General features: G+C 47.5%; 1 protein-coding gene across 2 annotated transcripts in view; it reads left to right on the forward strand.

The window, feature by feature from the left end:
* The first annotated feature begins 3136 nt into the window (after positions 1-3136).
* The window catches only part of LOC121441790 (ubiquitin conjugation factor E4 B), a 111516-nt gene continuing 96986 nt past the window's right edge, over positions 3137-17666 (forward strand). For both annotated transcript variants that reach the window (XM_041643091.1, XM_041643092.1), the window contains exon 1: positions 3137-3865. In XM_041643091.1, coding sequence (XP_041499025.1) covers positions 3842-3865 — 24 coding nt within the window. In that variant the 5' untranslated portion in view covers positions 3137-3841. The remainder of the gene's footprint in view (positions 3866-17666) is intronic.

Below are 17666 nucleotides of genomic sequence, written 5' to 3' on the forward strand. Positions count from 1 at the left end.
ATTTTATTTAAACTTATTTTATTTATTTATTTATTATGTATTCAATATTCTGTCTGTTGTATGTATGTAATGGGGGCAACAGACCCCATTACAGATGGTTGTGAACCACCATGTGGTTGCTGGGAATTGAACTCAGGACCTTTGGAAGAGCAGGCAATGCTCTTAACCTCTGAGCCATCTCTCCAGCCCCTAAACTTATTTTATTTTTAAACAATCTTTTATTTTACATACCAATTTCAGTTCCCTTTCCCTCCGCTCCTTCCACTTCCCCTACCTTTCTCCCACCCTCTAATTGTTCTTAATAATAGAAACTCGGAGTCATATATTAGGGGGCGAAAGCTAAAGGATCAGAGAAGCAGAGCACTCACTACAGAGCTCTTATCTCTACCAATGCTCAGACCTCAAAAGGGGCGATCCTGTCTCTACGAATCTCTGTAGCTACACAGAGAAACCCTGTCTCGAAAAACAAATTTTTTGTTTTTATTGGCATCCTGGCCCTTCCACCGCATGCTTCTTTGTCATAAGCCTAAAGGTAACAGGTCCAAGTCTCCATGAACCAAAAACACTCTCTCTCTCTCTCTCTCTCTCTCTCTCTCTCTCTCTCGACAGGGTCTCTCTAGATAGACCTGGCTGTTCTGGAACTCACTATGTAAACCAGACTGGTCTCAAACTCACAGAAATTTGCCTGCCTCTGCCTCTCAAGTGCTGGGACAAGGTGTATGTGCCACCACACCTGGCTAGGAGTATTGTTTGACATTAAAGAAATGAAACACTGTTGATGTGCTGCAAGACACATGAATCATGGGGGCCAGATGAGCAGATTGTTTGTGATGGTGCACACTGGTAGACAAATGCTGAAGAGAGTTCAGGAGCCACGGAATCTGAGCTCCATCTGGGCTACACAGAAAGAATAAAGGAAAGAAAGAGGGCTGGAAAGTTGGCTCAGTGGTTAAGAGCATTTGCTCCTTACAGAAGACCTGGGTTCAGTTCCCAGGCCCTGTGTGTGGCTCATCTGTAACTCCAGTTCCAGAGGATCTGATACCCTCTGCTGGCCTCCTCAGGCACTACACACATGTTGTGTACATACATACATGCAGGCAAAACATATGTATCCATAAGGGAAAGCTAAAAAATAAAGATTTATTAAGAAAAAAGAATATGGGAGGATGGAAGAGAAAGAAAATACAAGAGAACGTGAGAAAAGAGGAAGAGTCACTGGAAGTAGAATATTTGCTTTATTTGTTGTGAAAGGTGCAGTGTAGGTGAATCCATGGAGACAGAAGGCAGATTAGTTACAGGAGGTAGTGGCAGGAAGAGGAGGGACATTTAGTGTGTTGGAGGGTTCCTTTCTTGGGTGATTAAAATGTTCTGGAATTAGAGAGCAATGATGTTAATCAGCTATAACTATCTTACAGCCATTGTATACTTTAAATGTGTGATTTAATCTGTGGTTACATGGCAATTACGATGTTTTTAAAAAAAAGACAGTGTAATTAGCATCAGCGTTAACTAGGGGTCCAGAACAGCTCACACAGAATTCCTTTCCTGAAAAGTAGAAAGCCTTCCTGAAAAGCCTGCAGACTTCAATTTTAGTCCCAGATTCTTTGCGTATCTAGTAGTCATGGTCCCATTTTTCGCATGTAGCAAACAAATTGTAGCTATTTTAGTCACTTCTCGGCCTTCCGACGAAGACCAAATGTAACTCTTTTAGGCTAGAGTGGAATGTTTAAGATTATCGTTCAACTAGAAGTAGCTGTGCACTCCTAATCCTAACACTTGGGAGGGTGAGGCAGGCTGATCTCTGTGAGTTCGAGGCCAACTCAGTTTACATAGCCAGTTCCAGGCCAGTGAGACCCTGATACAAATAATAAAGAGACATAAATAAATGGTACCGTTCGATAGTCTGTGATGGCGGCGCACACTCCAGCGTCAGGCAGGAGGATTTCAAATTTGAGACAATTTGAGATACATAGCAAGATTCTGTTTAAAGAACAGTTAAGAACAAGATTATGGCTTTTGTACGCCAGACAATATATATTTTGTGGCCAATTCCGGATTTTCATGGTACTGTTACTTTGCTCAATTTAGACACATTTTGTGTTTTTTTTTTTTGATTTTTGAGACAGGGTTTCTCTGTAGTTTTTGGTGCCTGTCCTGGAACTAGCTCTTGTAGACCAGGCTGGCCTCGAACTCACAGAGATCTGCCTGCCTCTGCCTCCCGAGTGCTGGGATTAAAGGTGTGCACCACCACCGCCCGGCTAGACCTATATTGTAAAGAAGTTTTTGTCGGGCTGAGCCGGCTGCACAATGGGCTTCCTTAAGAAGCTGTTCAACCGCACGCCTTTAATCCCAACACTTGGGAGGCAGAGGCAGGCGGATCTCTGTGAGTTCGAGGCCAGCCTGGTCTACAAGAGCTAGTTCCAGGGCAGGCTCCAAAACCACAAAGAAACCCTGTGTCGAAAAACCAAAAAAAAAAAAAAAAAAAAAAAAAAAAAAAAAAGAAGCTGTTCAACACATTTCTCAATCATTTGAAATGTCTCTCATCACTGACACTTTCAGACTGTATCAGTACTCTCGAGCACAAAGAAGAGCGCCTCTCTAAAAGAACAAGGTAAAATAAAATAAATTAAGTTCCTATTAGTTTTCTTCCATGGGCTTTCCTGGGGGAGGGGAAGAGCGCAACAAGGCATCTGCAGCCTGGTGCAAACACGCTCCCCGCAGAGAGCAAACGTTTCTCCGATTCCTCTCTTCTCCTAGTTTCTGCGGCAGCTCGCAGCATCCAAGAGGTGCGGGTGGCCCGATTCCCACGTCATTAGACAGCAAACCCGCATAGCGAAAACCCTAGGGGCCAAGCAAGCGACCCCGGCAAGGCCGAGCCTACCCGAGCCCCGCCCACCGCGCCCCTCGCCTCCGCGCGGTCTCCATGGAAACGCACCGCCCCGCCTCCCTCCCTTCTTAGCCTGGCAGCTCCCCTCCCCCCTCCCCCTCCCGCCTGGCGCGCTGGAGGGAGGGGGTGGGGCAGGGGGCGGGGACAGGATGCAGGGGAAGAGGAAATCGGCGGCGCGGATCCCGTCGCTTATTGGCTGCCGCGTCCGGGCGCCAGAAGCCCCGCCTCCCCAGCGAGGGTCACGTGATCCCCTTCAAAGATGGCCGCCCTGTTGTTTTGATGAATAATACTTGGTGGGGCGAGGGGGTAAGAGTAGGGTTGGAGGGGTAGGAGGATTCACGCTCTCAGCGAGGGCTTCGCCAGTCCAGTCCCTCCCCTCCCCCCACCAGGGTTCTTGCGTGGAGGCGGGGCGATCCTGGCCTGCTTTTTAGAGGGGAGGGGCTTCCCGGTCCAGCGCTCTAGCTGGGCTGCTGTAGGGTAGCGGCGCCTCGGGGGCATCCAGCGTGCAGCAGAGCCGTTCCCGCCAGGGGCCAAGGGTGGGACCCGGAGCAGGGTCTGCGGGAGAGAAACGCAGCTGCCGCGTCACCGCCACGAAGACACGGGGCGCAGCGGCACGAGCCGAGCTGGAGACCGCGCCGCCCGCTCTGGGTAACCTGGGAAGCTAGGGGAGTCCGTGGAGCCTGGAGAGGACCCCGTAGCTGCGGTCGTGGCCAGAGGAGGCGGCTCAGGGCGCTTGCAGCTGGAGGAGGTTGGGGCCATCTGAGCGACCGGAGCCAAGGCGGTTCAGTGCCTCGTGTTCTTAGTTTTTAACCTCTGACTATGCAATTCTGAAACCTCCCCCATTGGGGGGGACCAGACAGCTCGCTAGATACCTTCCCGTCTCCTTTGCTCCCGCCCTGATCTCAAGAACTGAGGATCTCTTCCCTAACGCCTTTCACCATTAAGAGGAAAGCGATGGAGGAGCTGAGCGCTGACGAGGTGAGGAGGCTGGGGCGTGGGGGGCGGGGGGGGCACCTTGAAAGGATTACTTGGCAACTCTTTGGCGCTTTGGACGGGGACGATTTTGCCCTAGTGGTGTCGGGCTTTTGGGATGGGGAGGCGACGGAGATGACATTTTCAAGAATAATGAGATATTATGGGAGTAGTCCATTCATCATCAGGTTGGTTGTATTGTAAGAAGCCCTTGCTCTGCTTTGGGCTACGGTCTCCTCAGTATGTTTACTCAATCTCTAAAATACTCCAGGGATAGAGAATGCGGGACCCCGGAGAGGGCCTCATGTTTTCTTCTTCTTTATTCTCTTTCCTTGTATCTTCATTCTGAACTCCACTTGCTTTTTTCTTTTAGGGTCTGAAGACAAGGAGAACATCTTGAAGGTGTTCGGTCTTTTTAAAAGGGTTTTCAAGAAAGAGGGCAAGATTTAGATCATGGTATATTGTGTATGCCTGTGTCTTTAGAGATTTAAAGAACACTTTTACCATAATATTTAATGATTTTAAAAGGAAGTATTGGAAATCCCAGATACATGTGGCCATTTCATTGTATAAGTTGATCAAAGGTACCTTTGTGTTTGAGAGGTAGTTACAGATTCCTTGATATTGAACAAAGTGTATATCCTTAATAGTTTAAAAGATTCCAGTTAAATCGTAGTAATTTTAACAGACTACTAATGACTGCTGGTCTTCTATTTTACTTTTTTTTTTTAACTCCCCTCCCCCTTAAACTTGGGTTGTGCTGTGTATGATTGTCTGAGAAGCAGTGGCAGTTAAGGCACAAGGCATTTCCTGTGAGGTTGACTTTTCCCATCTTTCTACAAATTGAAGGCCTTCTTTTCAAGACCCTCACTGGTTTCATTTCTTCCACTGCTTCATGTAAACTTCCCCTGCAGTATATGAAAATAGTCATCTGTCATCAGGTTGTTTGGAAGAGGTTCTTTTTTTTTTTTTTTTTAAATATTTTATTTATTATGTATACAATATTCTGTCTGTGTGTATGCCTGCAGGCCAGAAGAGGGCACCAGACCTCATTACAGATGGTTGTGAGCCACCATGTGGTTGCTGGGAATTGAACTCAGGTCCTCTGGAAGAGCAGGCAGTGCTCTTAACCTCTGAGCTATCTCTCCAGCCCTGGAAGAGGTTCTTGCTCACTTTTGGCCATGGTCTTCTCATGTTTGTTTAGTCACTAAAATTCTCCAGGGATGGAGCCTGCACATGGGTGGGTGGGTGAAGGGTCAGGTGGGAAAAGGAACAATTTTGAGGATTGTGATACTTTAGTTGTTAAGTCATTTTGTGTCAACTAACTTGGTTTTCCTCAATTACAGCAGGAGTGTAATCTTAAATCAGAAAAGTCTTGAGCAGTTTCAGAAAATACTGCCTTGGAAACATCTGGTATTTTTTTTTAAGTTTTTAAAAGTGTTCTTCGATTTTTCTTTAATTTTAAAAATACACAATCTGTGCTTTTCAGTAATCTTACTTCCAGAAAGTACTGTTTTTTTTCTTCTGACCTCTAAATAGTTTGTGTTTTAGAGGTCTTTACAGATTTGAGTTTTTACTAATTTTTTTTCAAACCATAAAGTATACAGACTGGCCACAGATACTGTGTCAAAGGTGTCTTTTCATTTTGCTTAGTTCTTGAGATGGTGTAACTCTCTTAGTGACCCTGAAAGGAATACATATAATCTTTGTGGAAGAAATTTTTCAAGGTCAACAGGACACTAAAACATTTATGAAAAATTAAATTCACCAGTGAAGGATTAGTATAAAGTTAACGTCAGCAAATTAGTTGGCCTGACCACAATGGCAGTATAATAAGTGGTCTTTTTTCCCCCTCATTAGAAGCTAGACCAGAATCTCTTTATAAAGTTGTTTTTTTTTTTTTTTTCCTTTTCTTCTTTTTCCCTTTCTTGCATCTAACTGGGTAGCCCTGGCTGGCCTCCAACTCAGAGATATCCCTGCCTCTGCTATGAATGCTGGGAATTAAGTTGTGTACCAACTTGCCTAGCTTTAATCCAGTTTCTTTAATACTGGGTTATATACATTTCTCAACAGATAAGTTTCCAAAGGTTTTTTTGCCCTTGTATTGTTACTTTGTTAGTAGAAACCTGTATCACAGATACTGCAGGTGATGTTGATTTGGATTTGGTTAAAAGATAACACACATGTGTTATTGACTGTTGAAGGATAGCTTCAGAATTAAACCAATCATGCCAGCGATTCCCTCATCTGAAGTTAGGAAACTGGGTTAAATCAGAGTTTCATATTTTAACAAAATGAGAATATTTGTGAATATTTTCACAATACAGGCTAGAAGAATAAAAACTGGTTTAACCAGACTAGGTCCCTTTTTCATAGGTCACCTTGGATTCTCTTCTTTTTTATGCGTATTTGAAAGGGTTGTTGGCCTGCGTTGCTGCGTGCTCTACAGTGAGCTCTGTACTCCGCAGAACAGAGCCGGGACTAAGTTCAGCCTCCTTTAACCTCCTTACATTCCACAGCATCATCGTTTGCATTGTGTTCCTGCTACTCACGTGTTCTTGTGGACCCAGGCAGTGCTGCAAGAAGGGCAGGGCTTTTCAGCTGCTTTTTAGCAGTGGTGATGAAATTGCCTTGAAATGATTTGTACCTTTTCTCCCCCTTTTTCTCTTGTAAATCTTTCTGACCTACTTCTGAGAGATGGTTGCCTGGGACTCAGGGTGTGGTCAAGGTTTAGAAGAGTTAAGTGTTATTCCCAAATGTATCATATATGACCTTGGAGTTTTTTAATTTATTTATTTATTTATTTATTTTTTTTGGTTTTTCGAGACAGGGTTTCTCTGTGGCTTTGGAGCCTGTCCTGGAACTAGCTCTGTAGACCAGGCTGGTTTCGAACTCACAGAGATCCGCCTGCCTCTGCCTCCCAAGTGCTGGGATTAAAGGCGTGCGCCACCACCGCCAGGCTTTTTAATTTATTTTTTAAAATCATATTTATCAGTTTTTTTGTTTGTTTGTTTCGTTTTGTTTTGTTTTTTGAGACAGGGTTTCCCTGTAGCTTGGAACTTCTGGAACTAGCTTTTGTAGACCAGGCTGGCCTTGAATTCAGAGATCTGTGTGTGTGTGTCTCTCTCTTTTTTTTTTTTTGTCTCCCGAGGGCTGGGATTAAAGGTGTGTGCCACCACCGCCCCATGGATTTTTATTTTTATTTCAGGGTGTGGCTATATATTCCATGCTGACCTTAGATTTGTAATCCTCCTGCCTCAGCTTCCCAAATGCTGGGATCACAGAATAGCAGTGTTCTCTAAGTGGAAAAAGATTGACAGTTGTGAACAGCCTTAGAATCCTGCACTTTGCATGGTGTAGCCATTGTTTTATTTGGTAAAATAATTCAATGAAGTAGGAACCAGTTTGTATATTTTATAGGTGAGGAAACAGATTTAGGTTAAATAACTTGGCAAAAGAGACCTGGTTTAGAAGTCACATGGTTAGAATTCAAACTCCAGGCTCCGGATTCCCAAGCCCCCTTCTTTATTACATTTCACTGTTTACCAGTTGGCCATTGACTGATCACAGCATCTGTATAAATATCCTATTACCATTATCTCGCTGACACTCCCAGTTTCTGTAAAGCGGTGTTTTTTGTGAGTACATTTATAATGTGGTCTGGTCCTTTTGGAATTGACTGATGTGCAGTAATGTTCCCTCACCAATTCCCCCTAACCCAGCCTCAAGTGGTTCACTCCATAAGTTAGAGGTTTTGTTGGGGGATGGAGATAGGAACCTAAAATGTACAATATATAGGGGCTGGAGAGATGGCTTAGCAGCTAAAAGCACTTGTTCTTGGAGAGGACCCAGGTTCAGTTCCCACCAGCCACATGGTGGCTTTCAGACATCTGTATCTCCAGTCCCAGAGGGGTCTGGTGTCCTCTTCTGACTTCTCCAGGCACCAGGCACATATGTGGTCATATGCACATATGCACACAAAATACTCATACACATAAAATAAAACATAAAATTTATTTTAATGTACAGTGTAGCTGTGTGATGTCACTTGCAGATGAGACACTCAGAATAGGAAGAAGGGACGCCCTGTGGAATGAGGTCTTAATTAAGACATTAGAAAAAGGTTATGTTGTGTTTTTGCCCCTGAAGTACTGGGAGTTGGGTGTGAGTACTGGGAGTTGGATGTGAGGGACAGGAGCTCTAAAAACAACACCAAGTCATGGCGCTGGGGCGGTTGGAATTGTTTGCTGGTGGCACTGGCTGTCATCAGCCTTGGAGAGCTGTCTGAAAGTTTCAGCTCTCTGTGAGACTGTGATCTCTCCCCTGCAGGGTGTTAAGGCTTTAAGATGACTGGTAGGAGGCTGTTGTTAACCATGTGTCAGGCGGTAGAGCTCCATGGGATGGAGATATTGACAGTGAGACGTGGGGGCGGGCACACACACCAGGCGTTGATGATGGTGAGACGTGGGGGCGGGCACACCAGCATTGATGGTGAGACGTGGGGGCGGGCACACCAGCATTGATGGTGAGACGTGGGGGCGGGCACACCAGCATTGATGGTGAGACGTGGGGGCGGGCACACCAGCATTGATGGTGAGACGTGGTGAGCGGGCACACCAGGCATTGATGGTGAGACGTGGTGAGCAGGCACACCAGGCATTGATGGTGAGATGTGGTGAGCAGGCACACCAGGCATTGATGGTGAGACATGGGGGCGGGCACACCAGGCATTGATGGTGAGACATGGGGGCGGGCACACCAGCATTGATGGTGAGACGTGGGGGCGGGCACACCAGCATTGATGGTGAGACGTGGGGGCGGGCACACCAGCATTGATGGTGAGACGTGGTGAGCGGGCACACCAGGCATTGATGGTGAGACGTGGTGAGCAGGCACACCAGGCATTGATGGTGAGATGTGGTGAGCAGGCACACCAGGCATTGATGGTGAGACATGGGGGCGGGCACACCAGGCATTGATGGTGAGACATGGGGGCGGGCACACCAGCATTGATGGTGAGACGTGGTGAGCAGGCACACCAGGCATTGATGGTGAGACGTGGTGAGCAGGCACACTAAGGCGTTGATGGTGAGACGTGGTGAGAAGGCACACACACCAGGCGTTGATAATGGTGAGACGTGGGGGCGGGCACACCAGGCATTGATGGTGAGACGTGGTGAGCAGTCACACCAGGCGTTGATGGTGAGATGTGGTGAGCAGGCACACCAGGCGTTGATGGTGAGACGTGGTGAGCAGTCACACCAGGCGTTGATGGTGAGACGTGGTGAGCAGGCACACCAGGAATAAATACTGAGGTTCTAAATTAGTCTGCTTCCCCCCCCCCCCTTCTTTTCTTCTTTCCTTGTTTGAAATGAGATCTCACTGTCCATAGCCCTGACTGCTGCCCTAGCACCCTCTGTGGTCCACGCTGGCCACAGCCTTGCAGATTTCTGCTTCTGCCTCCCAGGGCTGGGGTGTGCTCTCATGGCCCATGCTAGAACCATGATAGAATGCTGCACTAACTTCATCCAGTTCCAACACCAGTTGTGAAGGGGAGGGGGATGGAGACTCAAACCCTTGGTTCTAACTAGGAGCAGGGTTGATTGGGCTTGGACACGGACAGATTTTAGAGAAGGCAAGGTGAGTTCTTTGAGATTGTTGAAAGCGTTGTTAGTCTGGTGGTACAATTTCACTGGGAGGGTGCTGGTCCAGCATTCCTGAGCCCCTGGATTCCATTCCCAGCACTGTATATAACCAGATATGGCGGTGCATTCCTGTATTTGAGAGTTTGGGACACAGAGAAGGATGGGAAGTTAGTTTGAGTTGTCTTCAGCTACATAATAGTACAAAGCCGGCCTGGAACACATGAAGCTTGTATCAAAGATACCCAATAAATAGATGCGTTCACCTGGTGTCTCCCACCTGACCTGTATACTCTTAATGCATCAGCCCCCCTTTTTCTCTTTTTCTTACCCAGAGATACATATTTATTTTATTTATTTATTTATTTATTTATTTTGAGGCAGGTTTTCCCTGTGCAGCCCTGGCTGTCATCCCACTGGAGACCAGGCTGGCCACAAACTCAGTGATCCACCTGTCTCTGCTTCCTGAGTGCTGGGATTAAAGGCGTGCACTACCAGTGCCTGGCCATTTATTTTATTTTTAAGTGCGTGTGAGTGCGCGCGCGCGCGCATACGTACGTTCGTGTGAGAGAAAGAGAAAGTGCGCTACTTGTACGTGCACTTGCATTCAGAGACAAGAGACAGATCTTCCTGGACTTGGATTACAGATGGTTGGTTGTGAGACTTCTGATGTGGGTACTAGGGGCAAGAGCAGTGTTTGCTTCTCATTGTTGAACCGTCCAGTCAGCCTTTTGCCTCCTCTTTTTTTCTTCCTTTGACAGGGTTTCTCTGTGTAACAGTCCTGGCTGTCTTAGAATTCGCTCTGTAGTCCAGGCAGGATTTGAACTCAGAAATCTGCCTGTTGCTGCCTTCCAAGTGCTGGGATTAAAGGCCCCACTGCCTGGCCCTTTGCCTCAGGCTAGGGCAGTGGTGGCACACTCCTTTAATCCCAGCACTTGGGAGAGCTGTGGCAGGCGGATCTCTGTGAGTTCAAGGCCAGCCTGAGTTCCAGGGCAGGCTTCATAGATAAAAACAAAACAAAACAAAAAAAGAAGATAAAAATAAGTAAAGAGGTGGGGCAGTGGTGGTGCGTGCCTTTAATCCCAGTACTAGGGAGGCAGAGACAGATGGCTCTCTGTGAGTTCAAGGCCAGCCTGGTCTACAACAACTAGTTCCAGGACAGGAACCAAAAGCTACGGAGAAATCCTGTCTCGAAAAGCCAAAAAAGAAAAAAGAGAAAAAAATAAGAAAAGAGACAGAATGATGATGGTGACATTTGCTGTCACTTCAGAGTTCTTGGTGCTAAGCTCTGAACTCCTCTGACACCTTCGCTATTATCATCTCTATTTTACAGATAGGAAAATCAAGGTTAATAGAAATTAATTAGCTTGCCAAAAGGCATGTAAATAGACGAGCACTCTACCGGTTGAACCACACATAGCTCTAAGGCATACGGCCAGTTTAATGTGGGATCTGGATCCCAATCTAGAGCCTAATTGTGGAGTTCTCAGTCCCTTTTCTAAAGCACCATTAGAAACCTCCCTTTACGAGTAGGGAAGAGGGGCAGTGGAAACCAGGAGACTTTTATTCTCCAGTTGTGGCTGAGAGTACAGGCCTCAGACAGCCCCGGATGCTGTGTGGCTTGAAGGCGGGAAGGCATCTGTAGTGGGCTTAGTCGCGGTTTGCCCTTAACTTTGCTGCTTTTCCTTGCTGTATGCCCAGTTATACTGAGACCTGCTTCTAGGGATCTTCATTTTCCTCAAAGGAGGCAGACACATAGGCACAGCAGATGGTTTTTCATGATCATCCCTATAAAGGGAAATAAAGTAGCCTGAAAAGATAGAGAACACTGGGGTGGCTTTTGTGGTTTTTGTTTTATTATTTGTATGCTGGAATGTAGATCTGCGTAGGTGGTTGTGAGACATCATGTCGGTGTTAGGTGCTTTTAACCACTGAAGCCATCTCTCTAGCCCCCAAACATTGGTAAAATAAATTATTACTATTATTATTATTATTTAAAGATAGGGTCTCACTATGTAGCTCTGTCAGGCTTGGAACTCTATGTAGACCAGTCTGGCCTCAGACTCACAGAGATCCACCTACCTCTGCTTGAGGTCTGGGATTAAGGTCATTTATTCTCACAGTTGGCATTTTTGAAGGGAGAGAAGCCTTGCTGTGTAACCCAGGCTGGCCTCAAACTCCTGAGCTTAGAAGAGCATCAGCCTCCAGAGTAGCTGAAACTCTAGGCGTGTGACACTGCCCTTGGCTTAGGAGAAGGTGTCTTGTATCTGCGCATGTGTGTGCATGCATGCATGCATGCCTATATGAAGACCAGAGGAGTCTTTTTGCTTGCTGGCCTCCTATTTTCTGAGATAGGCCTCCTCGTTTGTCTTAGTCATTGTTCTATTGCTGTGGAGAGACGCCATGATCATGGCAGTACTTACAAAGGAAAGCATTTAGTAGAAGCCTTGGAGTTTCAGCGGCTTAGTCCATTATTATCATGGTGGGAAGCCTGGTGGCAGGCATGGAGTAGTTGAGTGCTGCTGTATCCTGATCTGCAGGCAGAGAAAAAGAAGATGCTGGGCCTAGTGTGGGCTTTTTGAAACCGTAAAGCGCTGTGATGCTCTTCTGCCAGCAAGGCCACTTCTTTATCCTTCTCAAATAATGCCACCTCCCAATAACAAAGCTTTTAACTATATGAACCCATAGAGGGAGTATTCCCCCGCCCCCATCTCCCACAAGTCTTCTCTGTATTGCACTGACTGTTCTGGAACTTACTCTGTAGACCAGGCTGGTCTGGAACTCAGAGATCCGTCTGCCTCTGCTCCCAAGTGCTGGGATTAAAGGAGTGCGCCACTTGGGTCCTTGGGGTTTGCTGTGTGGTGGCCATAGTGGTGAGAGCTGGAGTCTTCTCGAGTTCTCCCCTGTGCGTGTCAGCCGGGATGCCTCCCTGTTTCCACATCTTAGTATCTGGAGCCGGGACGCTTCTCACTGTGGCTAGTGTAATTATTTTCGACTAATTGGTGTGTGACACAGCCATTTCCTGGCTGTGTGCAAATCTGGTTCTACCTGTTGATGTCGTCCCTTTGAGTACTAGACCTGCTTGCTGAGTTTGCTTGCCTTTTTGAGTGTCTTTAAAAAACAAACATGCAGCCGGGCGGTGGTGGTGCACGCCTGTAATCCCAGCACTTGGGAGGCAGAGGCAGGCAGATCTCTGAGTTCGAGGCCAGCCTGGTCTACCAGAGCTAGTTCCAGGACAGGAACCAAAAGCTACAGAGAAACCCTTTCTCGAAAATCCACAAAAAACAAAACAAAACAAAACAAAACAAAACAAAAACATGCTTTGGGTTGGGGAATGGCTCAGAGGCTAAAGTGTGCCTGCTCCACAAGCTTGAGGAGAGTGAAGTCTGGAGCCCCTGGCGCCCACCCAGAAAGCTGCTATGGTGCTTGGGCCTTGACGCCAGCCTTGAACAGGGAGACGAGATCCCCGGACTGATGGCCAGCAAGTCAAGTGAATTGAGGAACACCCGGTTTAGTGGGAGACCCTGTCTCAAAAGCCAGGGCAATAGAAGCGACACCAGCAGCAGGCCTGTGGCCTCCGCACAGGGTACGCACCACATACAAGTTTATAGCACACACTGTGCTTTCACGTGCCACCGTCAGGGAGCGCTACTCTGTCTAAGGTGGGATGGAAATAGTACTAGGGTCTGGGTTTGCCATTACTCTTCATTGTAAGGTGACAACCAAGTATGTTATCAGCGTTAGAAGGGCAGAAAGTGGCTTCATGAAGCTATGCTGCACTTGGTCCCTGAACATGTAGTTAGAGTTGCATTTTGTTTTGTTTTTGAAACAGTTTCACAATATAGCCTTAGCTGGTCTGCAGCGCACTCTATATATAGATCATGCTGGCTTTGAACTCACAGATGTCTGCCTGCCTCAGCCCCCAGAGTGCTGGGATTAAGGCGTGCACTACCCACCACACCAGCCTCTAGGGCCTGCTTTCACACCGACCATGCATCTGAAGGTCAGAGGCACCTCACACTGTTTAGAAAGAGACCTCAAAGCAAAGCGACCACGCATGACCTTGTTTTTGTCTCCTTTTCGCACAGGGTCTCACTGTGTCCGAGGCTGGCCGTGCACTCGGGCTATAGGCCGCTTGGGCCTGTCTAAGTTTATGGGGCATTTTGTTGTAGGTTCATGGGCAGCCTTAGGCGGCACAGCTGCCTGTCTGCAGCAGTGAGACTTTTGCTCTTGTCCTTTTCTTTCTTGAGACAGGGTCTCACCATGTAGCCCTGGTTTTCCTGGAATTTGATGTGTAGACCAGGCTGCTGGCCCTGCTTCAGGAATGCACTTGTCTCAGCCTCCCCGGTGCTGGACTAATGGTGGGCACCAGCATGTCCAGCTAACAGCTCGTAGTTTATGAAATTAATTCTGTACGTGGTTTTAGACGATGGGGCTATTGCAGTGAACAAATAGGAACCTTCTGCCCACGGAAGGCTTGCACTGCGTCTTAGCGTTTCTGTTGTGATGCAGGCAGGCGACCGGCAGGAAGGCAAGCCGAGCAAAGCAGCTTGAGGAGGGGAAGGAAGGGCTTATTTCGTGTTACAGCTCTCAGGTCACACTGTCACCGAGAGAAGCCGGGGCAGGAACTGAAGGCAGGAACCTGGAGGCAGGAGCTGAAGCAGAAGCCATGGAGGAACAGCAGTTACTGGCTTGCTCACTAGTCGTCTTCTATAGCCCACCTGCCTAGGGGATGGTGCTGCTCACTGGGCTGAGCCCCTCCCACATCAATTGTCAGTCAAGACACAGTTTTACAGAAACCAGCACAGGCCCATCTGGTCTGGGTAACCCCTCAATTGAGACTTTCCAAATGATAAACTGTGTTAAGTTGACAATAAAAACTAGCTAGCACACATTTGGTATTATGTTATCAAAGAATCCTTTTTGTTTTCTGTGAAGAGGATAGATCAATAGGGAAATGGTGAATTCAGGGAGGTTAGGAGGCTGTTGCAGAAGTCCCAGGGAGAGGCTGTGTGTGCGTGGGGTGGGGGGAAGCCGGTGGTGGTGGTGGAGAACTTGAGTGAGTCAGACCATCAGTGGTTTGGAGAACAGGCAGACTTGGGTGATGGGCTGGCTGGCTGGCTGTGGGGTTCAGAGAGATGCTGGAGGATGCTGGAGGATGCTGAGGATGCTGGAGGAGTCAGCGCGTTACTCCGTCGATGGTGATGAAAGATACTGAAGCCAGGTGGCCGTTGATTTCTCTCTGACAGAAGTCTGCCAGGAGGCGAGGACTGGTGTGGCCACTCTGCTCATCAGGGCCCAGCCACTGTCTTGGGTTTGTTTCCCTGACTAAGGCTTCGTCTCATGGCCGTGTGTGTCCACCTGCATTTTGTCAGAGAGAGGAGAGGAGAAGGGCAGGCACAGCTTGGAAGAGGCACACATCGCAGAGCCTGAGCCACCGGCACGGTTACTTGTTGGGAAGGCTGAGAAATAGTTTTCACTGGACAGCCACATGTTCAGCCGAAAGTTTTCATGTTAGGGACTTCCATCTAGACCTTCCCAGATATAAAACTGCACCCTTCCGAGGGAGACAGCCCCACATTAACTTTTAAGTCCAGGAACCTTAAATGAAAACACAAGTTCTCTCCTGCCACTACTCACGTGTGCTGGAGTAGGGCTAGGGTGTTGGGAGTGCCTTGCTGGGAGAGGAAAGAATGTAGCTTGTGGGCATACCCCTTCCTGGCCTTTGACCTTTGTCACCTCCTCCTAGGGCCTTGTGTGAGGGCTTACTTTTGTATAGGTGTGGGTTTCTGACCTCCCAACCAGCAGCCCTTTTGGGGTTTCTCTGTGTAACAGCCCTAGCTGTCCTGGAACTCATTCTGTAGAGCAGGCTGGCCTTTAACTCACAGAGATCTCCTGTCTCTGTCTCCCAAGTGCTCGGGTTAAAGGCGTGCGCCACCAGCACTTGTCTTCAGCCTTACAGGACCCAGGACCACCAGCTCAGGGTCGACCCCACTCTCAAAGGGCTGGGCCTTTCCTCATCAATCACTGATTAAGAAAATTCTCTGCAGATCTGCCTACACCCTGATCTTATGGAGGCATTTTCTCAATTGGGGTTCCCTCCTTTCTGATGCCTCTGGCCTGTGTCAAGTTGACGTAACATTAGCTAGTATACTTCTTACTGTTTTGCTGGCCTGGACACTCTTCCTGAAATAGGACAGTTTCTCCAGCTTCCGCCCCCTGAATGCTGACAAAGTTGGCTTTCTCCTGAGGAAACCTAAACCGTAGGCCTGGGCACTCCTTAGCAGTTCCATCAGATCCCTGCTTACTTCCTTTTATCCCTGGATGCTGGTGCCACATTCCCTGCGGTGGCCTGAGGCCAGGAAATAATCAGATCTGAATTGTTCAGTGGCTGCCCTACAGCTGTAGGCTGTGTTGGCGTTTGAGCTGTTTGCTAAGATGTCATAGATTTAAACATTTAGCTTTACTTATTTTATGTGTTGGGGAGGGGCAGAGCATAGGGGCTTGGCGAATGTGTGGAGGTCAGAGACCCCTTTCTAGAGCTGGCTCTCTCCTGCCACCTTCTGGGACCCAGGGATCAAACTCAGGTCAATAGGCTTGCAAGCAAGTGCTCTGCTTGTGGAGCAGCCTCAGTTACCCAGATGTCCTAAGTTTTCCCAGATGACTTACTGAAGCCTAAGGAGGGTCACGTGCTCTCCATTCTGCCGCATCCATGCCCATGCTGACCCGAGTCAGGGTCATTAATATCTATCAGTAAGGTCAGTGACTTCACATTCCAAAATCCGGAAGGTAGTTAGGATGGAGATTTAGCAGATACAGCAGGATAATAATGGCCTAAGCAAGACAGAAGCTTAGCTGTTTTAGCTGTTGATACGTGTGTGTGTGTGTGTGTGTGTGTGTGTGCTGTCTGTGTGCTTGTAGGTGTGTCCAGGTGTGCATACACATGTGTAAATGCCTCAGGAGAGGTCAAAAATCAGATATCTTTATCACTTTTCACCATATTTTTTTGAGATGGTCTCTCTGAACCTGGAGTTCACTGATTGACTAGGCTGCCTATCTCTGCTCCCACCCTACACAATGGCCCCAAAATGCACTCCTTGAAAGCCCAGTGCTGGGGTCCTGAACTTGGCAGGTACTTTACCAACTGAGCCATTTTCCCAGCTTGTTTTTACAAATTGAACGTGTGTGTGTGTGTGTTTCTTTTCTTTCTTTCTTTTTTTTTTGGTTTTTGTGTTTTTTTTTCTTGTACAAAAACGGTTAACACCACTTTGCAAAAAGCATACAAAAATACAGTATTAAAAAAAAAAAAAAAAACAACTCGCGCAGCACGTAACCCAGCAGCAGCTTATAGAATACAAGCCGTTCAGATGAGTCTTCAGTAGCCTGCTTCCCACTTACCCTTCCAGAGTCCCAAGAGCCCCTTGGTGCCTGAAAGTCCTGCCCCAGCAGGCAGAACGGCTACTTCCAAAGCTTTCTCTGAGGCCAGGAAGCAATGCCAAGCCATCGTGGTGGGCAGATCTGGAAGTGGCAGCTGGTCTTTGAGAGGCACAGGTAGTATTTACCATCTGTCCGCCCCCCACACTGTTCCCCTACTTCCAAACCCAGGGCCAGCAGGAAGGAATTGGCCTTTCTGGGCAGAGTTCCGAAAAGGTTGACTCTTCGTTCAGGCAAAGTTTAGGATCTCCCGAGGATGCCCACATGACCACCGCTAGCTTGGGGTGTGTGCGTGTTTCTGTCTGTGTATTCTGCAGCACTAGTATGGAAGTCAGAGGACAGCTTCTGGGGAGTGGTTCCTTTTTTTACCTTTATGTGATTCCGGGCCATGAACTCGGGTTGTCAGACCTACATGGCAGTTGCTTAGGGAAAGATGTAGAGTGGACTTGGCAGTGTGGTTGTCATGAGACCTTGGTAGGACCAGTTGTCCTGCTGCCTAAGTTAGAAGAGAATGGGGAGAGTGAGCTTGGAAGTGAGGTGTAGGCCCTGGGAAGCACCCTGTACGTAGTGGTAGAAGCCATAAGTTTAAATGAGAAGAAAAGTTTGGAGAGCAGGTTTTTTTTTTTTTTTTAAAGATTTATTTATTTATTATGTATACAACATTCTGCCTTGATGTATGCCCACACACCAGAAGAGGGCACCAGATCTCATTACAGATGGTTGTGAGCCAC

Source organism: Microtus oregoni, unplaced genomic scaffold (genome assembly GCF_018167655.1).
Source record: "Microtus oregoni isolate MIOR12 unplaced genomic scaffold, Mior012 000081F_ref0000091, whole genome shotgun sequence".
Taxonomy (NCBI): Eukaryota; Metazoa; Chordata; class Mammalia; order Rodentia; family Cricetidae; genus Microtus; species Microtus oregoni.